At 47.1% G+C, this 24,894-nt stretch overlaps 1 protein-coding gene across 1 annotated transcript in view; it reads left to right on the top strand.

Moving 5' to 3' along the window:
• The window catches only part of dnaaf6 (dynein axonemal assembly factor 6), a 306,696-nt gene that overhangs the window by 273,878 nt on the left and 7,924 nt on the right, over nt 1-24,894 (top strand). The window contains exon 6 of the mRNA XM_072504956.1: nt 14,932-15,017. Within this exon, the coding sequence (XP_072361057.1) occupies nt 14,932-15,017 (86 nt within the window). The remainder of the gene's footprint in view (nt 1-14,931; nt 15,018-24,894) is intronic.

Raw genomic sequence — 24,894 nt, 5'->3', positions numbered from 1 at the left:
TCCTCCCAAATCCGCCAAAGACTTCTAGAAAAAGAGTCGCTAGGACTCTCAGAGGCACGGGCCCTAGCAGCCTCCCTAGACGTGGCCGCGCGTAATACCCGCGCCTACGGCCCCGACCGCGCGGCAGGCCATTGGGCCCCGTACGTACCCGCCGCGGCAAACCCCCTACCCCCCCCCCCCCGGACACCCCACAGGCTTGCGCAGTCCAAACGCCGAGTTATTTCTGCGGCCAGGCGAAGCACCCCCGACAACGCTGTCCGGCCCGCGCAGCCATCTGCAAAAGCTGCGGGAAAAAGGGCCATTATGCGGTTGTGTGCCGATCCCGCGAGGTTGCCGCCATCCCAGGACCACAGGGAGCCCTACAAGCAGTCTATGCCTCCCAACCCCCCCAGCACGCCTTGTACGACCCGCAGGCGCAGCCGCTCTGGGTCCCGACCACCGCGGTCCCGGGAGAACTGGGAGCCCTGCACGCCGCCTACGCTCCCCAACCCCCCTCCCCGCAGCCCATGTACGACCCGCCGCCGGCGCTCCCGCTTTGGGTCCCGGCCAACACTCTCCACGGAGAGGAAGGGGTTTTTCGCGTCCCGAACGCCACCCTCACCCCCGTCCCGCGCCCCACGCCTGACCCGCCGGCGCCACCTACTTGGACCCCGACCACCGCTGTCCCCGGTGAGGGAGCTCCTCGCGCTCCTTGAGCTCGCGGCCCCACGCCTGACCCGCCGGCGCCGCCGACTTGGGCCCCGACCACCGCTGTCCCCGGCGAGGGAGCTCCGCGCGGTCCTAGCGCTCGCGGCCCTGGCGCTCGCGGTGAGGGAGCTCCGCGCGGTCCTAGCGCTCCCCAGACCCCCCAGCACACCATGTGCGACCCGCAGACGCTGCCATTTTGGGTCCCGACCACCACGAGGGGAGGAGGGGCGCCGTTGTGCGACCCGCAGACGCCGCCATTTTGGGTCCCGACCACCACGAGGGGAGGAGGGGCGCCGCCATCTTGGACCGCCCCGACCTGTACAACGCATGGGGGCGGACATTTTGTCCATCCCCGCCGCCATCTTGTGACCCCCCAGCCACGTGCGATGTATGGGGGCGGCCATTTTGTCCATCCCCGACGCCATCTTGGACAACAACGGACCCCACCCCACTACTACAACCACGGCTCGCTTTGGTTACGCTCGATCAGGCTCGGCCCCGGACTCTCCAGACGACAACGATAACGGTCCTAATTAACGGCCATGAGACGCCATGCCTAGTCGACTCCGGGAGCACGGAAAGTTTTACACACCCCGACACGGTAAGACGCTGTTCCTTAACCACCTATCCCAGCGCACAAAAGATTTGCCTAGCTGCAGGATCCCACTCCGTACAGATCCAGGGATTCTGCATAGTTACCCTAACGGTGCAGGGGAGGGAGTTCAAAAACTACAAACTTAACATCCTTCCCCAACTCTGTGCCCCCACCTTGCTGGGATTAGATTTCCAATGTAATCTACAGAGCCTTACGTTTAAATTCGGCGGCCCCATACCCCCACTCACTATCTGCGGCCTCGCTACCCTCAAGGTGCAACCCCCGTCCTTGTTTGCGAACCTCACTCCGGATTGCAAACCCGTCGCCACTAGGAGCAGACGGTACAGCGCCCAGGACCGGACCTTCATTCGGTCCGAAGTCCAGCGGCTACTAAAGGAGGGCATAATCCAGGCCAGCAATAGTCCCTGGAGAGCGCAGGTGGTAGTAGTGAAGACAGGGGAGAAACAAAGGATGGTCATTGACTATAGCCAGACCATCAACAGGTACACACAACTAGACGCGTACCCTCTCCCCCGCATATCCGACATGGTCAATCGGATTGCCCAGTATAAAGTCTTCTCCACCGTGGACCTCAAGTCCGCCTACCATCAGCTCCCCATCCGCCCAAGTGACCGCAAGTACACAGCCTTCGAGGCAGACGGGCGATTATACCATTTCCTACGGGTCCCTTTTGGCGTCACAAACGGGGTCTCGGTCTTCCAACGGGAGATGGACCGGATGGTTGATCAACATGGGATACGGGCCACGTTCCCGTACCTCGACAATGTAACCATCTGCGGCCACGATCAGCAGGACCACGACGCCAACCTCCAAAAATTCCTCCAGACCGCCAAAGCCTTGAACCTCACGTACAACGAGGACAAGTGCGTCATTAGCACCGATCGGCTAGCCATTCTGGGCTACATAGTGCGCAATGGGATAATAGGCCCCGACCCCGAACGTATGCGCGCACTCATGGAATTTCCCCTCCCGCACTGCCTAAAAGCCCTGAAACGCTGCCTGGGGTTCTTTTCGTACTACGCCCAGTGGGTCCCCCAGTACGCAGACAAGGCCCGCCCCCTAATACAGACCACGACCTTCCCTCTGTCGACAGAGGCTTGCCAGGCCTTCAGCCGCATCAAAGCGGACATCGCAAAGGCCACGATGCGCGCCATCGACGAGTCCCTCCCCTTCCAGGTCGAGAGCGACGCCTCCGACGTAGCTCTAGCGGCCACCCTTAACCAAGCGGGCAGACCCGTGGCCTTCTTCTCCCGAACCTTCCACGCCTCAGAAATCCGCCACTCCTCAGTGGAAAAGGAAGCCCAAGCCATAGTGGAAGCTGTGCGACATTGGAGGCATTACCTGGCCGGCAGGAGATTCACTCTCCTCACTGACCAACGGTTGGTAGCCTTCATGTTCGATAATGCACAGCGGGGCAAAATTAAAAATGACAAGATCTTAAGGTGGAGGATCGAGCTCTCCACCTTCAACTATGAGATCTTGTACCGGCCCGGAAAGCTGAACGAGCCGTCCGATGCCCTATCCCGCGGCACATGTGCCAACGCACAAATTGACCGCCTCCAAACCCTCCACGAGGACCTCTGCCACCCGGGGGTCACTCGGTTTTACCACTTCATCAAGTCCCGCAATCTCCCATACTCTTTAGAAGAGGTCCGTACAGTCACAAGGGACTGCCACATCTGCGCGGAATGCAAGCCGCATTTTTTCAGGCCAGATGGAGCGCACCTGATTAAGGCTTCCCGCCCCTTTGAACGCCTCAGTCTCGATTTCAAAGGACCCCTCCCCTCCACCGACCGCAACGCATATTTCCTTAATGTAGTGGACGAATACTCCCGCTTCCCTTTCGCCATTCCCTGCTCCGACATGACCGCGGCCACAGTCATTAAAGCCCTGAACAGCATCTTCACACTGTTCGGTTACCCCGCATACGTCCACAGCGACAGGGGGTCCTCTTTCATGAGTGACGAGCTGCGCCAGTTCCTGCTCAGCAAGGGCATAGCCTCAAGCAGGACGACCAGCTACAACCCCAGGGGGAACAGGCAAGTAGAAAGGGAGAACGGCATGGTCTGGAAGGCCGTCCTACTGGCCCTACGGTCCAGGGACCTCCCAGTTTCACGGTGGCAGGAGGTCCTCCCGGACGCTCTCCATTCCATCCGGTCGTTATTATGTACAAGCACTAATCAAACGCCTCACGAGCGTCTCCTTGTCTTCCCTAGGAGGTCCTCCTCTGGAACGTCGCTGCCGACCTGGCTGGCGGCCCCAGGACCCATCCTGCTCCGAAAGCACGTGCGGGCACATAAGGCGGACCCGTTGGTCGAAAGGGTTCACCTCCTCCACGCAAACCCCCAGTACGCCTACGTGGAGTACCCCGACGGCCGACAGGACACGGTCTCCCTGCGGGATCTGGCGCCCGCCGGCATCACGCACACCCCCCCCGACACCACCAACCCAACCGCCCCCCTTCCTGCCACCACCGCACCCCGCGACCGCCCCCTTCCCAGGAGGATCAGTCCCCCTCCCCTTTGCACCGACAGCTGAAACCGTACGGCTCCTGGAGGCGACAACACTGGTACAAGCACCACCACCACCGCCGGGGCCGAGGCGATCGACACGGACGACCAGACCGCCCGACCGACTCGTGGCGTCGATGTAAAACAAAGATGGACTGTTCAAAGAACATTTTGTTTTTTCCTATATCCGCTGTAAATAGTTGTAACAGGACGAAACTGTCCATGTAAATGTTCTATCCTCCCAGGACCAGCCCTGTAAACCCTTACCACCATACGAAGCATCACCCCGCCGGCTTCATTTTTGACAAGGGGTGAATGTGGTAGTATGTATTGGGGGTCATGTGGGACTGGAAGCCCTAATGTCATTGGCTGACAGATCCCGGGTCCTGGTTGGCCGTTGACCTCAAGCTCCGCCCTGAAGGCGAAGTATAAGAAGCCGGTGTCTTCCCCCGCAGGCCAGTTTACTAACGGGATGCTGGGGAACAGACACGCTTAATAAAGCCTCATCGACTTCACTCTATTCGTCTCACGGAGTCTTTGTGCGCTACATACAGTATGCATTGTTTGTACAGCATGCAAGAAACAATACTTTTCACTGTATACTAATACATGTGACAATAATAAATCAAATCAAAAGTGAGTAGCAAGTACCCTGCAATAATAGTTTAGAGCTGGTGGGGGAGGGGGCGGTCCAAAACTCAGAAGGAAACAGGCTGAGCTCAGAAAAAAAGAGGCAAAGTAGTGGTAAAATGTGTGGAGTACACTGTTTGCACAAACCCTTTCCATAGTAAAAATGGCAGGAACGTTTGGCACTATGGGACCCTACGATGAGAACACCGAGCTGGAGCTCATATACTGAAATATTCAATTTGTTTGTGCAAGTGAATAAATTTGTGACAGATATTGCAGTCCTGATTGGTTGGGGGAAGGGGGGCTGTGAGAAAAGACATTCAACTTCCTGCAAAAACAGGTTCAAAATCCTGATCAGATTGTGGCAATATTGGAAGGTCATCTGATTCTCATCTAAATCTTTGGTCAATGCTGAGAGGTTCAGGTTCCATAAATGTAACCAACAAGAAGATGAATCATTCATACTGCTGGTAGCTACTTTGAAGAAATCAGTTAAATACTGTGAATTTGGAGATGTCTTGAACAACACTATTAGAGACCAAGTAGTGTCTGGGTTAAGAAGCTAAGCTATCCAAGAAAGGCTGTTAACAGAAAGCAACTTAAACCTAAAGAAGGCTTTCGATGATGTGATCTCTATGGAATTAGCAGCTAAGGCAGCCCAACAATTAGTTTGAGCACTCGAATCCATAAAATGTCGGCTGAGACCCGAACACAGACACATATTTGAAATTGTCACCGATGTGCAAAAACCGGGCACGCAAGCAGCAGACTGCTGGTGCAAAGATGCAAAATGAAGGAATTTTAGTAAAAAGTGTCACATTGAATGTGTATGTTGTGGAAGGAAACAACAAGATCAAAAGAAGAACTACAAAAAGCAAGAACCAAGTGTATCAAATGGAAACTAAATAGAGAAAAAAGGATCCATGTGATACAAAAAGGGCACGAAAACGAACCAGAGTCACAGTCTGAGCTGTTGGTGAACATACTGGCCATTGTAAGTGAATCAAATCATTACTGGGTCACTCCTTTCCTGGTCGGACAACTGGTGAAAATAGACGTGAACACTGGATCAGGAGTTTCGTTGATACCAGAAACTGTTTACCAAGAGAAACTACACCAATACACATTAAAACCCTCAAAGAGAGTACTAAAAAGCTATACTGGGAACTGGTTCCGAGTCGTATCGATGTAAATGTGCAGCTAAACAGTCAGACCGCAGACTTGTCCCTGCACATGGTTAAAGATAGCTGTCCAGCCCTATTGGGGCAAACCTGGCTGGAGAGAATCAAGACCTGGGCCAAGGTGAATCTCATGTCGGAGTCCGAAGCATGTCTACAGAAGATTTTAAATAAACATGCCACAGTCTTTATTGGAGAGCAAAGAAGCATGAAAGAGATCACAGTCAAGCTTCAGTCAAGCTTTCAGAATGAAAGCCAAGAAAACTGCTCAATGGCTGGATCAGTACCGTACGCCATCGAGCCAAAGGTCGAGGCAGATTTAGAGAGGCTAGTCAAGAGAGGTCCTCGAATCCTTTAATGTAAGTGATTGGGCCACGTCGATAGTACCAGTGTTGAAGAAAAATGGTTTTGGTACGCATATGTGGCGATTTTAAAGTCACAATTAGTCCTGTACTGTGTGAAGAACAGTACTCACGGCCTTTAATTGATGGTTTATTTGCTGGGTTGGCTCGAGGCCAGCATTTCAGTAATGGCATACAGCACAGAAGGAAGCCATTCGGCCCATCGGATCTCACCGGCCCTTGGAAAGAATACCCTACTTAAGCCCACACCTCCACCCTATCCCCATAAACAAGTAACCCCACCTTTTTGACACTAAGGAGCAATTTCGAACGGCCAATCCACCTAACCTGCACATCTTTGGCTGTAGGAGGAAACCGGAGCACCCAGAGGAAACCCACGCAGACATGGGGAGAAGGAACTCCATACAGACAGTCACCTAAGGTTGGAATTGACCCCGGGAGCCTGGAGCTGTGAGACATCAGTGCTAACCACTGCTCCCACCATCAGCAATCGGAACTCAGCTCCAATATAATCGGAAATCAGAACTCAGCTGTAATAACATTGGAACTCATCTGAAATAATCCAGGGAACTACAGGCCGGTGAGCCTTACTTCAGTGGTAGGGAAATTACTGGAGAGAATTCTTCGAGACAGGATCTACTCCCATTTGGAAGCAAATGGACGTATTAGTGAGAGGCAGCATGATTTTGTGAAGGGGAGGTCGTGTCTCACTAAATTGATAGAGTTTTTCGAGGTCACTAAGATGATTGATGCAGGTAGGGCAGTGGATGTTGTCCATATGGACTTCAGTAAGGCCTTTGACAAGGTCCCTCATGGTAGACTAGTACAAAAGGTGAAGTCACACGGGATCAGGGATGAGCTGGCAAGGTGGATACAGAACTGGCTAGGTCATAGAAGGCAGAGAGTAGCAATGGAAGGATGCTTTTCTAATTGGAGGGCTGTGACCAGTGGTGTTCCACAGGGATCAGTGCTGGGACCTTTGCTGTTTGTAGTATATATAAATGATTTGGAGGAAAATGTAACTGGTCTGATTAGTAAGTTTGCAGACGACACAAAGGTTGGTGGAATTGCGGATAGCAATGAGGACTGTCAGAGGATACAACAGGATTTAGATTGTTTGGAGACTTGGGCGGAGAGATGGCAGATGGAGTTTAATCCAGACAAATGTGAGGTAATGCATTTTGGAAGGTCTAATGCAGGTAGGGAATATACAGTGAATGGTAGAACCCTCAAGAGTATTGAAAGTCAAAGAGATCTAGGAGTACAGGTCCACAGCTCACTGAAAGGGGCAACACAGGTGGAGAAGATAGTCAAGAAGGCATACGGCATGCTTGCCTTCATTGGCCGGGGCATTGAGTATAAGAATTGGCAAGTCATGTTGCAGCTGTATAGAACCTTAGTTAGGCCACACTTGGAGTATAGTGTTCAATTCTGTTCGCCACACTACCAGAAGGATGTGGAGGCTTTAGAGAGGGTGCAGAAGAGATTTACCAGAATGTTGCCTGGTATGGAGGGCATTAGCTATGAGGAGCGGTTGAATAAACTCGGTTTGTTCTCACTGGAACAAAGGAGGTTGAGGGGCGACCTGATAGAGGTCTACAAAATTATGAGGGGCATAGACAGAGTGGATAGTCAGAGGCTTTTCCCCAGGGTAGAGGGGTCAATTACTAGGGGGCGTAGGTTTAAGGTGAGAGGGGCAAGGTTTAGAGTAGATGTACGAGGCAAGTTTTTTACGCAGCGGGTAGTGGGTGCCTGGAACTCGCTACCGGAGGAGGTGGTGGAAGCAGGGACGATAGTGACATTTAAGGGGTATCTTGACAAATACATGAATAGGATGGGAATAGAGGGATACGGACCCAGGAAGTGTAGAAGATTGTAGTTTAGTCGGGCAGCATGGTCGGCCCGGGCTTGGAGGGCCGAAGGGCCTGTTCCTGTGCTGTACATTTCTTTGTTCTTTGTTCTTTGAAATACCATCGGAAATCAGAACTCATCTGAAATACCATCGGAAATCGGAACTCAGCTCCGATCCCATGGGAAATCAGAACCCAGCTCCAATACCATCGGAAATCGGAACTCAGCTCCGATACCTTGGGAAATCAGAACCCAACTCCAATACCATCGGAAATTGGAACTCAGCTCCAATACCATCGGAAATCAGAACTCAGCTCCAATACCATCGGAAACTGGAACTCAGCTCCAATACCATCAGAAATTAGAACTCAGCTCCAATACCATCGGGAATCAGAACCCAGCTCCAATACCATGGGAAATTGAAACTCAGCTCCAGTACCATCGGAAATCAGAACCCAGTTCCAATACCATCGGAAATTGGAACTCAGCTCCAATACCATCGGAAATCGGAACTCAGCTCCAATACCATCAGAAATCAGAACTCAGCTCCAATACTATCGGAGCCACAGGTTTTGTTACATATCGTCCATCTGATTGCTTATTGCAGTTCTCCCATTGATGATGGCTCACCCTTGGAACGTACCCAATACTACTAGGTTCAAATTTGTATTTCCAGCATTGGTGGTTGACATTATCATACTTAAGAAGAGAAACTCCATTCTGTGTGTGATGGGCATTTTGTCCATTTGATTTTGGTCTATATGTGGCCTTGGTGGTTCAAAACAACTTTGCATATCATGATGGTCATCATATTGTTGGATCCCTTGGTGTCTCTCTTCCTACCAGTTGCCCTTTATCTTCCTAATTTGTCTTTGTGTATTAGTCTTGAGGAGTTGCAATGCCTTTGTGACTTGCGACCTAAGGTTGTTCTGCAAGACAATGAAGGCTGCTCATTTTTACTCCGGGAGATGGCAAGGGTAGCACAGTGGTTAGCACTGTTACCTCACAGCTCCAAAATCCTAGGTTCGATTCCGGGCTTAGGTCACTGCCTGTGCGGAGTCTGCACATTCTCCCCGTGTCTGCGTGGGTTTCTTACGGATGCTCCGGTTTCATCCACAGTCCAAAGATGTGCAGGTCAGGTGGATTGACCATGCTAAATTGCCCTTAGTGTCCACAAAAGGTTAGGTGGCCTTACTGGGTTACGGGGATAGGGTGGAGGTGTTAGCTCAATTAGGGTGCCCTTTCAAAGGGCCAGTGCAGACTCGATGGGCCGAATGGCCTCCATTTGCACATTAAATTCTATTATTCTATGATACTAAGGTCACAGGTTTCAACATCACTTTCACCAGTTAGTCCTGGTGACAATGATACTCATACCCAATGGTCTAGGCAAAAGAGTCCAGTGCAGCTGATTTTTTTGTGAGCCCACATTTTGGGAATTGAGCCACAATTATGGAGGTTTTCCAGATTACTTGTGAATGCACTTGGAATTCCTCTCCTCAGTCAGGCCACTTTATGGCTGAGACATTGATCTTCTTGCCCTTGGACCTTGGGGTATCTTGATGTCATGGTGCGAGGTATGTTTTGGGGTTTTTTTTTTGTTTAATTTTGTTTTGTTTGCTTATTGACACAGTGAAAAGTATTGTTCTGCGTACAGTTCAGACAGATCATTCCATACATGAAAAAAATACATAGGACAAACACAAATACACAATGTAAATACATAGATACAGGCATCGGTGAAGCATACAGCAGTGTCGTACTACTTGGAGCCTTGGAGTCTGGTAACAGCGGGGAAAAAGCTGTTTTTGATTCTGTTAGACAAAGAATAAAGAAGAAAAGAACAAAGAACATTACAGCACAGGAACAGGCCCTTCGGCCCTCCAAGCCTGTACTGGTCATGATACCACCCTTGGCCAAAACCCTCAGCACTTCCTAGTGCCTTATCCCTCGAGACCCATCCTATCCACGTATTTGTCGAGAAAAGAATGTGCGTGTTCTCAGGCTTTTGTATCTCCTGCCTGATGGAAGATGTTGGAAGTGTGAGTCAGCCAGTTGGGAGGGGTCTTTGATTATGCTGACCGCTTTCCCACGACAGCGGGAGGTGTACAGTTGCCATACCAGGCTGTGATGCAGCCAGATAGGATGCTTGCTATGGTGCATCTGTAAAAATTGGTAATAGTCAATGTGGACATGCCAAATTTCCTTAGTTTCTGGGAACGTATAGGCGCTGTTGTGCTTACGTGGTCGTAACGTCGACATGGGTGGACCAGGACAGATTATTGATGATGTGCACACCTAGGAATTTGAAGCTGCCAACCATCTCCACCTCGTCTCCATTGATCACACACAAGTGTGTACAGTACTTTGCTTCCTGAAGTCAATGACCAGCTCTTTAGTTTTGCTGACATTGAGGGAGAGATTGTTGTCGTTACACCACTCCACTAGGTTCTCTATCTCCCTCCTGTATTTTGGCTCATCGTTGTGCGGGACCCGGTGGTGTCGTTAGCAAACCTGTAGATGGAGTTGGAACCAAATTTTGCCACACAGTCATGTGTGTATAGGGAGAAAAACAGGGGGCTAAGTATGCAGCCTTGCAGGGTCTCAGTATTGTGGACTATCGTGGAGGAGTTGTTGTTTATTCTTACTGATTGTGGTCTATGGGTCAGAAAGGCAAGGATCCAGTTGCAGAGGGAGGAGCCAAGTTCTAGGTTTTGGAGCTTTAATATGAGCTTGGCTGGGATTAAAGTTGAAGGCGGAGTTGTAGTCAATGAATAGGAGTCTGACGTAGGAATCCTTGTTGGGATGGTCCATGGATGAGTGTAGGGCCAAGGAGATGGCGTCTGCTGTGGACTGAATGTATGTGAATTGCAGTGGATCTCGGCATTCTGGCAGTATGGAGTTGATGGTCTTTAGGATCGAGCTAGGGCATCAGGCCTTTTGAGAAAGCAATTTTCAGTTCTGAGCTGAATGAAGCTGGGTCAATGACTAACCTCTCGAAGCACTTCATTATGATCGGTGTCAAGGCCACCGGACGATAGTCGTTGAGGTTCTTCTTTGGCACCGGTATAATGGTGGTCTTCTTGAAGCAGGTGGGGACCTCGGAATGGAGTAGGGAGAGGTTGAAGATCTGCCAGTTGGTCCACACAGGATCTGAGTGTACCAGGGACCCCATCTGGACCCGTCGCTTTCCGAGTGTTCACTTTCAAAATGGACGATCTGACTTCGGAAGCTGGGCATGGGTGTGTCCGAGGCTGCTGGGGCAGTTGACAGTGGTTTGATGGTTTCCTGCTCGAACCGAGCATAAAATGCAGTGTTCTTCATGGATTAAACGAGCCAATGATCTGTCCAGCAGATATCAGTCCACTAGGATCGAGTGATACAGACATCACTTAGCTCTTTGACCGAAGAATGACATCATCCAGTAGGTGCCAATGCTTTGATCTTGGACGCCTCCATGTGGTTTTCCACCTTTTTGCTTGAAGGGCTGGCACAGTATTTACCATTGCTGCCTCACAGCGCCAGGACCTGGGTTCAGTTCCGACCTTGGGTGACTGTGTAGAGTTTGTACTTTCACACCATGTCTGTGTAGGTTTTCTCCGGGTGCTCCAATTTGCTCCCGCAGTCCAAAGATGTGCAGGTTAGGTGGATTGGCCATGATAAAATTGCCCCTTAGTCTCCAAGGATGTGCAGGATAGGTGGGGTTATGGGTGGGCTCAGGTATGGTGCTCTTACAGTCGGTTCAGACTCGATGGGCTGAATGACCTCCTTCTGCACTGTAGGGATTCTAAACCGTTCTGAATAAATTTTGTCAGCACGAGGATGTTGTGTTATGTACTCTAGGATAACACAGGCTGCAACTCGATGCAGCTTCAACCAAAAGATACTCGAGACCTTGAAGTAAGTTCAATGTGATTTATTACATAGATCTTAGAACATAGAACTGTACAGCACAGCACAGGCTCTTCGGCCCACGATGTTGTGCCGAACTAGTCTGAAACTAAGATCAAAACAACCAGCTCCCAATCATTCTAGTGCACTCCATATGCCTATCCAATAACCACTTGAAAGTTCCTAAAGTGTCCGACTCCACTACCATAGCTGGGAGTGCATTCCACACCCCAACCACTCTCTGAGTAAAGAACCTACCTCTGACATCCCTCCTATATCTTCCACCATGAACCTTATAGTTATGCCCCCTTGTAACAGCTACATCCACCTGAGGAAAAAGTCGCTGAATGTCCACTCTGTATATCCCTCTCATCATCTTATACACCTCAATTAAGTCTCCTCTCATCCTCCTTCGCTCCAATGAGAAAAGCCCTAGCTCCCTCAACCTTTCCTCATAAGACCTCTTCCCTCCAATCCAGGCAGCATTCTGGTAAATCTCCTTTGCACCCTTTCCAATGCTCCCACATCCTGCCCATAATGAGGTGACCAGAACTGCACACAATACTCCAAATGTGGTCTAACCAAGGTCTTGTACAGTTGCAGCATAACCTCACGGCTCTTAAACTCAATCCCCCTGTTAATAAATGCGAACACACTATAGGCTTTCTTCACGGCTCTATCCACTTAAGTGGCAACTTTCAGAGATCAATGGACATGAACTCCGAGATCTCTCTGCTCCTCCAAATTCTTCAGAAACCTGCCGTTAACCCTGTAATCCGCATTCAAATTTGTCCTCCCAAAATAAATCACCTCACACTTATCAGGGTTAAACTCCATCTGCCACTTTTCAGCCCAGCTCTACATCCTATCAATGTCTCTTTGCAGCCTATAACAGCCCTCCACATTATCCACTACTCCACCAATCTTGGTGTCATCAGCAAATTTACTAACCCAACCTTCAACTCCCATCATCCAAGTCATTGATAAAAATCACCAATAGCAGAGGACCCAGCACTCATAACTGTGGTACACTGCTGGTGACTGGGCTCCAGGATGAAAATTTACCATCTACCACCACCCTCTGTCTTCTATGTGATTGCCTGTTACTGATCCAATCGGCCTAATTTCCCTCTATGCCATGCCTCCTTACTTTCTGTATGAGCCGACCAAAGGGCACCTTATCAAACAACTTACTAAAATCCATGTATACGAAATGAATGAAATGAAAATCGCTTAATGTCACAAGTAGGCTGCAATGAAGTTCCTGTGAAAAGCCCCTAGTCGCCACATTCCGGCACCTGTTCGGGGAGGCTGGTACGGGAATTGAACCGTGCTGCTGGTTTGCTTTAAAAGCCAGCTATTTAGCCCAATGTGCTAAACCAGCCCCAACATCAACTGCTCTACCTTCATCCCTGACTTATTTACCTCCTCAAAGAATAGAATCAAACTTGTGAGGCAAGACTTACCCTCACAAATCCGTGCTGACTGTCCTGGATTAAGCTGTATCATTCCAAATGATCATCAATACTATCCCTCAGGACCCATTCCAATAATTTACCTCTGACTGAAGTGAGACTAATCGGCCTATAATTCCCATGGTTATACCTATGCTTTTTCTTGAACAACGGGACAACATTCGCCTCTCTCCAGTCTTCTGGCACTATTCCTGTAGACAGTGAGGACACAAAGATCAAAGCCAAAGGCTATGCAATCTCATCCCTCGCCTCCCAAAGAATCCTAGGATATATCCCATCAGGCCCAGGGGACTTATCTATCCTCAGGCTTCTCAAAATTTCTAACACATCTTCCTTCCGAATATCTACCTCCTCCAGCCTGTATCGCACTATCCTCCTCAACAACACGGCCCCTCTCCTTTGTGAACACTGAAGAAAAGTATTCATTTAGGGCCTTTCCTATATCTTCAGACTCCATGCACACGTTCCCACTACTGTTCTTGACCGGCCCTAACTTCACCTTGGTCATTCTTTTATTCCTCACGTAAGTGTAAAAAGCCTAAGGGTTTTCCTTGATCCTACCTGCCAAAGACTTCTCATGCCCCCTCCTATCTCTCCTAAGCCCTTTCTTGAGCTCCTTCCTGGCTATCAAGTGCCCTAACTGAACCTTGTTTTCTCATCCTCACATAAGCCCCCTTCTTCCTCTTGACAAGACAGTCAACCTCTTTTGTAAACCATGGTTCCCGCACTTGACCATTTCCTCCCTGCCTGACAGGGACATACATATCAAGGACACGCAGTATTTGCTCCTTGAACAAACTCCACATCTCAATTATGCCTATCCCTGATAGTTCCTGTTCCCATCTTATGCTCCCCAATTCTTGCCTAATCGCATCGTAATTTATTGAACCATTAGCACAGTTCTCTATGAGTTCGACTCTCCTGCTGATCTTGCGATAGTAACTCAGTCTAACTAACCAGTCTGCTCTAAGCCACGTGGTGGGTGTGATGCTTCTGATCTGCCCCTGTCCTACTCTCTAAGTGTCGCCTGTGGAAAGAGGAAGAGCATGTGTACCCTGTCCTTATTTCTGGGTTGTGTAATGCCCCCTTGTCGTCGTGTCACCTCTGGGTGTCTTGACTGCCCATTGGTCGTGTCCTAATCTATGTGTTCATTAGCTGTATGTCTGCATGTCATGACGTCTCTGGTGCTCCCTCTAGTGTTTACTTAGTCGTAGTGTATTTACATTAACCCCTTGTGTATTTACAGTGATGCATATCACCACAGAGAACACCATTTGAATTAGCTTTTCTCACCCCATTTTTCACAGTGATTCCACTCCAGATATCGGAGTCAGGGTCAACCTGATTTAAGTTATCTACAAGGGTGATCTTTTCTACTTTTGCGATGGCAGTGAGGACTTCATCAAGGTCAGAATAAAAATGATGCTTCATATCAACATTGGAGTTGAGAAGTGTTAATAACAGGTTAGGTGGCTGCGTTTGACTGGCACAGCCACAATGGGCAGACTGGCCTTTTCTGTGCTGTTTGATTCCATGAATCTTGTGCCTGTATGGCAGTGGCATATTGATTACGGCTAGGCTGTAGATGAAGTGTCCTGAACACAGATGTGATGAATTGAATAGGCAGATGGAAACAAAAACGCTAAAATTATTTCGCAGTTTTTGTTCACTTGAATTGTTTTAATATACTGTTGATCACTTTTTATTCATATTATTGAAATTAATTTTCAGATAAAAATCAAGCTGCCTGACTGCAAACCAGCAGATGTCACTCTGGACATTAAAGAACGCTTTCTGGCTCTTCGATCACCCATCTAGTAAGTGAGAGACTGCTGAAAGGTCTTCCTGTGGAATATCCCCAAATCTATTTGAGACACAAGACCAAATCTGGCCATTCTTCACCTAGCCTGTTGAGTGCAGAATGTTATTTAGCCATGTTACAGACATAGAAACATAGAAAACAGAAGTAGGAGGAGGCAATTCGGCCCTTCGAGCCTGCTCCGCCAATCATTATGATCATGAGTATCAAGTTCAATACCCTGATCCCGCATTCACCCCACATCTCTTGATCTCTTTAGCCCCAAGAACTATATCCAATACCTTCCTGAAATTACATACTTTTTGGCCTCAACTACTTTCTGTAATAGCGAATTCCACAGATTCACCACTCTCTGGGTGAAGAAGTTTTACCTCACTCTTATCCTCAAACTAAGACCCCTGGTTCTGGACCCCCCACCACCTGGAACATTCTTTCTGAATCTACTCTGTCTAATCCTGTTAGAATTTTATAAGCTTCTATGAGATCCCTCTGTCATGACCTTTGAGATTGGCCAATTAGAATATGAGTTCCCTGATTAGTGGCCCAATCAGGAAACCCCTTTCTCTGTAAAAACAGGGCGTGTCAGATCCTCTAGACTCCCAGTGTATGCAGCAAGCTGAATGCACCTGGTTGTTCGGCTGTTGGTTTTGTAAATAAAAGGAATTCTGGTGAAGGGACTTCTGCCTCTGTGGACTTATTACACACTCTCACTCTTTTTAAAAATAGATTTAGAGTACCCTATTCATTTTTTCCAATTAAGGGGCAATTTAGCATGGCCAATCCACCTAGCCAGCACATCTTTTGGGTTGTGGGGGCGAAACCCATGCAAACACGGGGACAATGTGCAAAGTCCACATGGACAGTGACCCAGAGCCGGGATCGAACCTGGGACCTCCGCGCCGTGAGGCAGCAGGGCTAACCCACTGTGCCACCGTGCTGCCCCCCCTCACTCTTTTAAACTCCAATGAATATAATCCTAACCGATTTCGTCTCTCCTCGAATGACATTCCTGCCATCCCAGGAGCCAGCCTGGTAAACCTTCACTGACTCCCTCCATAGCAAGAACGTCCTTCCTCAGATAAGGGCACCAAAACTGCACACAATACTCCAGGTGTGGCCTCACCACTGCTCTATACAATTGCAGTAAAATATCTCTATTCCTGCACTCAAATCCTCTTGCTATGAAGGCCTACATACCATTTGCCTTCTTTACTGCCTGCTTTCCCTTACGTTCAGGGACTGATACACAAGGACACCAAGGTCTCGCTGAGTATCCACCTCTCCTAATTTACACCCATTCAAATAGTAAAATGCCTTCCTATTTTTGCTACCAAAGTGGATAACCTCACATTATAAAGCATCTACCATGCATGTGCCCACTCACTGAGCCTGTCCAAATCCCGCTGAAGCATCTCTGCATCCTCCTCACAGCTTACCCTCTCACCTAACTATGAATCAAATTTAGAGATAATACATTTAGATCCCTCATCCAAATGATAAATATACATTGTGAACATTTGGGGTCCGATCATAGTCACTGCCTGCCAAATGGTAAAAAGATCCAATTATTCCAACGTTTTGCTTCCTGTCTGCTAACCAGCTTTCTGTCCATCTCAAGACACTACCCACAATCCCCTGCGCTTTAACTTTACATATTAATCTGCTATGTGAGACCTTGTCGAAAGCCACACACGCATTCATTCTAGCCAAGAAGATGGCATCCTGTTATAACCTGCCTACTTACCATTGGCTGGGGACTAATGACAATCCCACAATCCTGTGGAAGTATGAGCTTCCCCAATGAGGGGGGCGGAGAAACCATTAGTAAACTCCTAGTATAAATAAAGCTGGCCAGTTTAGGAACCAGCAGGAAGGAGTGTGCAGCAAGGGAAGTTGCTGCTGCTGTTATATATATATGTTATTGTAAATAAATGTTATTACTTTGTATCCTTAAAACTCGTGCTGGATTCTTCGTGGCCCTCACAAAACATCCCGAAGAGTGTCACCCCGTTCACAGATGTGGAGCTCAAGACTCTGCTGGATGCCATAAAAGAGGCGGGGAACCCTGGTCCCCGGAGTGGGAAGGAGGCTGCCATCCGCTGCCGTACAGCGGACCTGAGCGCAAGTGGCAGTTAGAGCCAAGGGCCCCACAGCCAGGATCGGCGAGCAGTGCAGGAAAAAAACTGCACAACCTCCTCAGAGTGGCAAGGGGGAGTAACCAGCACTGTGCCCCTGGCACCAACACCTGTACACCCCCACCCACCCGAAGGGCGACAGAGCCCCGCCCATCGGCAGCATACACGCTCCCCACCCTGCAACACATGCCCTGCAACACATGGTCACACAGGCCACCAACTACCCACCCCTTGTGGTGCCCATGTCTGACTGACCAGCAACGTGCAGGTTCTGTCCCCGCCAGGAGAAGGCGGTGCACAATCGCAGGAAAAGAGAGAAGACTGGGGAGGGCCTGCTGGACCTACGCCTCCTCCATCTCAAGACACTACCTGTAAATCCCATGCACTTTAGCTTTACATATTAATCTGCTATGTGAGACCTCGTCGAAAGCCTTCTGAAAGTCTAAATAAACCACATCACTGGTTCCCCCTGGTCAACTCTACTAGTTGCTCTACGGGCAGCACGGTAGCACAGTGGTTAGCTCTGTTGCTTCACAATGCCAGGATCCCAGGTTCGATTCCCGCTTGGGTCACTGTCTGTGCGGAGTCTGCACATTCTCCCCGTTTCTGCGTGGGTTTCCTCCGGGTGCTCCGGTTTCTTCCCACAAGTCCTGAAAGACGTGCTTGTTAGGCGAATTGGACATTCTGAATTCTCCCTCAGTGTACCCGAACAGGCGCCGTAGTGTGGCAACTGGGGGATTTTCACAGTACTTCATTGCAGTGTTAATGTAAGCCTACTTGTGACAATAAGAACAAACAAAGAACAAAGAAAAGTACAGCACAGGAACAGGCCCTTCGGCCCTCCAAGCCTGCGATGACCATGCTGCCCGCCTAAACTAAATTCTTCCACACTTTTTGGGTCTGTATCCCTATATTCCCATCCTATTCATGTATTTGTCAAAATGCCCCTTAAATGTCACTATCATAAAATAATAATAAAGATTATTATTATTATTAGTTACATTTTCAAAGAATTCTAGTAGATTTGTCAAGCATGATTTTCCTTTCGTAAATCCATGCTAACTTTGTGTGATTACACCACTGCTTTCCAAATGATGTGCTATGAAATCCTTGATAATGGACTCCAGCAACTTCCCGATTACCGATGTTAGGCTCACAGTTCCCTGTTTTCTCTCTGCCTCCCATTTTGAATAGCAGAGTTACATTCGCTATGCACCAATCCAGAGTCCAAAGAATTTTAGTAAATGGCCACCAATGGATCGATTATTTCTAGGGTCACTTCCATACGTACTCTGGGATGAAGGTCAGGCCCTGGAGATTTGTCCGCCTTCAATCCCATTCATTTCCTCAAAACCATTCCTTTACTAATACTAATTTCCTTCACCTCCTCACTAAAACTTGTGTTCCTCAGAACTTCCAGCACATTATTCATGTCTTGAAAAAATGAAGAAAAAAAAATGAAAATCGCTTATTGTCACAAGTAGGTTTCAATGAAGTTACTGTGAAAAGCCCCTAGTCGCCACATTCCGGCGCCTGTTCAGGAAGGCTGGTACGGGAATTGAACCGTGCTGCTGGCCTGCTTGGTCTGCTTTAAAAGCCAGCGATTTAGCCCAGTGTGCTAAACCAACCCCTGTCTTCCTTTGTAAAGACAGAAGCGAAGTGCGAATTTAGATCCTAAGCCATTTCTTTGTTCCCTGTTAAAAATTCTTCCATTTCTGGCTGTTTTTATCAATTTGTTTCTCTTTTCATACCGATACACTTTATACTTTTATATATTTTGTATACTTATGTACCTTTATATAACTATAGGGGGTGGCATGGTGGCACAGTGGCTAGCACTGCTGCCTCACAGCGCAAGGGACCTGGGTTCAATTCCGGGCTTTGGTGACTGTGTGGAGTTTGCACTTTCCCCCCCGTGTCCGCGTGGGTTTCCTCCGGGTGCTCCGGTTTCCTCTCACAGTCCAAAGATGTGCAGGTTAGTTGAATTGGCCATACTAAATTGCCCCTTAATGTCCAAAAGGTTAGCTGGGGTTACTGGGTTGCGGGGATGGGTCGGGGCCTGTGCTTAGATAGGGTACCCTTTCCAAGGTTCGGTGCAGATTCGATGGGCAGAATAGCCTTTTTCTGCAATATTCTATTCTATTCTAAACTTTATAGTCAGTTTTTATGTTCCCCGCTAGTTTTCTTTCCAATTCTTAATCCAATTCCAATTCTTTATTTTCCCCTTCTTAATCAATCCCTTGGTCTGCCTTCGATGAATTTTAAACTGTTCCCAATCCTCAGGTCTTTGCTTTCTCTTGCTAATTTGTATGCATCTTCTTTGAATCTAATACTATCTCTAATTTCTTTTGTAAGCCATGGTTTGGCCACAGTTCCCTTTCTACTCTTGCGGCAAATAAACAACTTTTGGAGTTCACCTGTTCATTCCTTGAATGCCGGCCATTGCCTGTCCACTGTCCTTCCTTTTAATAATGTTTCCCAGTCCGTCACAGCCAGCTCATGCCTCATACCATCACAGTTACCTTTATTGAGGTTGTCATGTGAGAGTACCTTTAAGAAATGGGTGTTTATAAAACAGCTGTAGTGGATGTACCTTTAAGAAATGGATGTTTATCAATAATGTCAGAGAGTGGGTGGAGCTGGGCTGTGTGTCTGCTTTTACTTTCGTTTTGGGCTGTCTGCTACAGGGTGTGTTTTAGTTTCGTTTTGAGAGCTGGATAGCTGCAGTCACAGCAAGAAGGTGTATTAGTCTCTCTCTTTGCAATCTAAAGACTGTCTACAGATCCTTTGGTGATTTTAAAATAATACCTGTTTCTATCTCTAAAAAAAGTTTTTTATTTGTCTTATGGATGTTGCAAGGAAAGATTAAGAATTACTTATCGAGTACTGTATTCTTTGGGGGATTTATTGGTGTTGACAGTTGTTAAGATGTTTACTGTGGGTTTACAAAGTGTTAACTGGTTTCAGAAATAAACATTGTTTTACCGAAAGTACTTTAACGCTCTGTTGCACCACACCTGTAAAGTAGGCCCGTGTGCTCCCCATAACCACAATCTATTAAAAGTTGTGCGTCTGGTGAACTCCATGATACACTTTGGGGTTCTCTAAACCCTGGCCTATAACAAATTGGGGGCTCGAGGGGGATAAAAGTCTATCAATTGGATTGGCTTAGTGAACTTAAAGACAGTGAGGGGTGAGCATATTGTGGGTGCTTTTCAGGTGTGGTATTCCAGTTTAAGCAGGGAGTTCAGGGTGTACTAGCTAGATGGATAAAGAACTGGCTGGGCAACAGGAGACAGAAAGTAGTGGTGGAAGGGAGTGTCTCAAAATGGAGAAAGGTGACTAGTGGTGTTCCACAGGGATCCGTGCTCGGACCACTGTTGTTTGTGATATACATAAATGATCTGGACGAAGGTATAGGTGGTCTGATTAGCAAGTTTGCAGATGATTCTAAGATTGGTGGAGTTGCAGATAGTGAGGAGGACTGTCAGAGAATACAGCAAAATATAGATAGATCAGAGAAATGACAGATGGAGTTCAATCCAGGCAAATGCGAGGTGTTGCATTTTGGAAGATCTAATTCAAGAGCGGACTATACGGTCAATGGAAGAGTCCTGGGGAAAATTGATGTACAGAGAGATCTGGGAGATCAGGTCCATTGTACCCTGAAGATGGCAACGCAGGTCGATAGAGTGGTCAAGAAGGCATACAGCATGCTTGCCTTCATCGGACGGGGTATTGAGTACAAAAGTCGGCAGGTCATGTTACAGTTGGATAGAACTTTGGTTAGGCCACATTTGGAATACTGCATGCAGTTCTGGTCGCCACATTACCAGAAGGATGTGGTGCTTTAGAGAGGATGCAGAGGAGGTTCACCAGGATGTTGAATGGTATGGAGGGTGCTAGCTATGAAGAAAGATTGAGTAGATTCGGATTGTTTTCGTTGGAAAGACGGAGGTTGAGGGGGGACCTGAGTGAGGTCTACAAAATTATGAGAGGTATGGACAGGGTGGATAGCAACAAGCTTTTTCCAAGAGTGGGGGTGTCAATTCCAAGGGGTCACAATTTCAAGGTGAGAGGGGGAATGTTTAAGGGGGATGTGCGTGGAATGTTTTTTACGCAGAGGGTGGTGGGTGCCTGGAACACTTTGCCAGTGGAGGTAGTAGAGGCAGGCACGGTAGCATCATTTAAGATGCATCTAGACAGACATATGAATGGTGGGGAACAGAGGGAAGTAGGTCTTTGGAAAATCGAAGACAGGTTTAGATAAAGGATCTGGATCCGCGCAGGCTGGGAGGGCCAAAGAGCCTGTTGCTGTGCTGTAATTTTCTTTGTTCTTTGTTCTCTTTATATTTTGGACAATGGCTCTTTCAGAGGCTCTGAAGCTTTTGGGGTGGAGACGGTCACACACAGTACCTTACAAAGAGAGACTAAAAACAGGCTTTTAGATTTGGCAAAAACATTGCAGTTAACGTTACCTGACAGAATACGAAAAGAAGAGGTTCATTCTGCGGTAGCTGAGCATTTGAAATAGACTGAGATACAATCTGACTCATTGGAAAAGGCAAAAATCCAGTTGCAGATTAAGCAACTTGAACATGAAAAAGAATTAAAGCAGCTTGAATGCGCAATGAGAGAAAAAGAAAGAGAAATGGAGATACAGATCAGGGAAAAAGAAAAGGATATGGAAGAAAGAGACAAAGAAAGAATAGCCCACGCAGAACAAAAAAAAGAGAAAGAGAGAGAGGAAAGGGAAAAAGAGAGAGAGTTTGAACATCAGAAAATGGCCATGAAACATGACAATCAGTTAAAATTGGCGGACGTAAAGGGAAACATACAGTTGGAGGATAGTGATGAGGATAGTGAGAAAAAGTGTCATAGTCGAAGGCTTGGTGGAGATCTATTTAAGTATGTCCAAGCATTGCCAAGGTTTGATGAGAATGAGGTAGAAGCCTTTTTCATTTCATTTGAGAACGTGGTTAAACAAATGAAATGGCCACTGGACATGTGGGTATTACTGATTCAAACAAAGATGGTAGGTAGGGCTAGTGAAGTGTTTGCATCACTACCGGAGGAGATATCTGGGACGTATGAGGAGGTGAAAAAGTCCGTCTTGGGTGAAGGCTACAGACAAAGGTTTGGAAATTTAAGGAAAGAATTTGATCAAACATACATGGAGTTTGAAAGGATCAAACAGAGTGATTTTGATAAGTGGATTAGGGCTTTGAAAATAGACCAAACGTATGAAGCTCTCACAGAAATTATACTTTTGGGGGAGTTTAAAAATTCAATTCCTGATGTAGTGAGAACTCATGTGGAAGAGCTGAGGGTTAAAACTGCGAGGTTAGCAGCAGAAATGGCAGATGATTATGAATTAGTTCATAAATCAAAGCTTGGTTTCTGACATCAGTTTCAGCCTGTGGGGAAAAGAGAAATACTGAAGTGGTAAAGGTAAAGGTGATCTGATGGAAGATAATAAGGAGAGTGTACCTCAGATTAAAAAGGAAATCCAGGAGGGTGGAAGAGACATGAAAAGTTTCAAATGTTTTCACTGTAATAAACTAGGCCATGTAAAGTCACAGTGTTGGTGGTTGAAGAAAAGCACTGGGAAGGCTGATGTGGTAAAACAGGATAAGAAGGTGGGGTTTGTTAAAGTGGCAAAGGAAAGCCCAAGTGAAACGAAGGAGGTGCAGAAGATTGTACCTGATCAAGAAGCCTGATCAAGAGGTGATTGATAAGAAGATGCCAGATCCCTTTAAAGAATTTACTTGTGTGTGTAAAGTTTACTCATGTGTACCAGAAGGAGCAGGTAAAGAAGTCACAATTTTAAGAGATATGGGAGCTAGTCATTCTTTAATGGTAAGAGATGAGGAGTTATGTAGTTTGGGAAGAATATTGCCAGAAAAGGTGGTAATGTGTGGAATTCAGGGTGAGAAGAGTAGTGTTCCATTATACAAGGTAAGGTTGGAAAGTCCAGTGAAGAGTGGTGAAGTGGTAGTAGGAGCAATAGAGAAACTATCTTGTCTAGGAGTACAGTTTATCTTGGGTAATGATATAGCTGGATCGCAGGTGGGAGTGATGCCTACTGTGGTTGATAAGCCAGTGGAAAATCAGATAACTGAAGTGTTGAAGGGCGAATATCCTGGGATTTTTCCAGTTTGTGTAGCAACAAGGTCGCAAAGTCTCAGGTTAAGACAAGAGGAGAAATCAAAGAGTGAAGATGAAGTTGAAGTGCAATTATCAGAAACGATTTTTGATCAGATGATTGAAAAAGAACAAGAACAGGTGGAGGATATTTTTAGTTTAGGAAAATTGGTGGAGTTACAACAGAAAGATATAGAAATAAAACGGATGTATCAGAAAGCATACACGGAAGAGGAATCTGAGTGTATAGCGGAGTGTTATTATTGTAAAAAATGATATCCTGATGAGAAAATGGAGACCTTTACATAAGCAGGCGGATGAAAAGTGGGCAGACTTTCATCAAATAATATTGCCTGTAGGGTATAGAAAAGGAGGTGTTGCGAGTAGCACATGAGGTACCAGTGGGAGGTCATTTGGGAGTAAGGAAATTTCAAGCAAAAATACACAAAAAACTTTATTGGCCTGGACTACATAAAGTTGTCGTTAAATTTTGTCGATCATGTCACACATGTCAAGTGAAAGGGAAACCTCAAGCAGTGGTAAAACCAGCGCCTTTAATACCCATTCCAGCATTTGAGGACCTTTTACAAGGGTTGATTGCGTAGGACCACTTCTTAAAACGTCTGAATATCTGAGGATCCTGGGATTATATTCATTGGAGTTTAGGAGGTTGAGGGGAGATCTAATAGAAACTTACAAGATAATGAATGGCTTAGATAGGGTGGATGTAGGGAAGTTGTTTCCATTAGCAGGGGAGACTAGGACCCAGGGGCACAGCCTTAGAATAAAAGGGAGTCACTTTAGAACAGAGATGAGGAGAAATTTCTTCAGCCAGAGAGTGGTGGGTCTGTGGAATTCATTGCCACAGAGGGCGGTGGAGGCCGGGACGTTGAGTGTCTTTAAGCCAGAAGTTGATAAATTCTTGATTTCTCGAGAAATTAAGGGCTATGGAGAGAGAGAGCGGGTAAATGGAGTTGAAATCAGCCATGATTGAATGGCGGAGTGGACTCGATGGGCCGAATGGCCTTACTTCTGCTCCTATGTCTTATGGTCTTATGGTCTTAAAACGAAAAGTGGGAATCAATATCTTTTGACTACAATGGATGTGTCTATTAGGTTTCCAAAGGCCACTCCAGTACGTAATATTACAGCTAAAAAGATTGTGGAGGAGTTACTTAAATTCTTTACTCGATACGGACTACCATAGAAATACATTCGGATCAAGGATCAAATTTTACCTCAAAGTTATTCAAAGAAGTTATGGATAGCACAGAAATAAAGCACTTTAAATCAACTGCGTACCATCCAGAATCGCAGGGAGCGTTAGAAAGGTGGCATCAGGTCTTAAAGACAATGTTATTGTCAAGATTATCCAGAGGATTGGGATAAAGTAATTCCATTCGTACTGTTTGCACTTAGGGATGCACCTAATGAATCAACCAAATTCAGTCCTTTTGAACTAATTTTTGGTCATAAGGCAAGAGGACCACTTAAATTGATTAAGGAAAAATTGGCGAGTGAGAAATTGGAACTTGCATTATTGTGTCAAATTTTAGGGAACAATTAAATAGAGCAGGGGAATTGGCTGGACAACAT

This window comes from Scyliorhinus torazame, chromosome 5 (genome assembly GCF_047496885.1).
Source record: "Scyliorhinus torazame isolate Kashiwa2021f chromosome 5, sScyTor2.1, whole genome shotgun sequence".
Classification (NCBI taxonomy): Eukaryota; Metazoa; Chordata; class Chondrichthyes; order Carcharhiniformes; family Scyliorhinidae; genus Scyliorhinus; species Scyliorhinus torazame.
The sequence above is the reverse complement of the archived record's forward strand: the minus strand, read 5'-3'. Positions and strand labels throughout refer to the sequence as shown.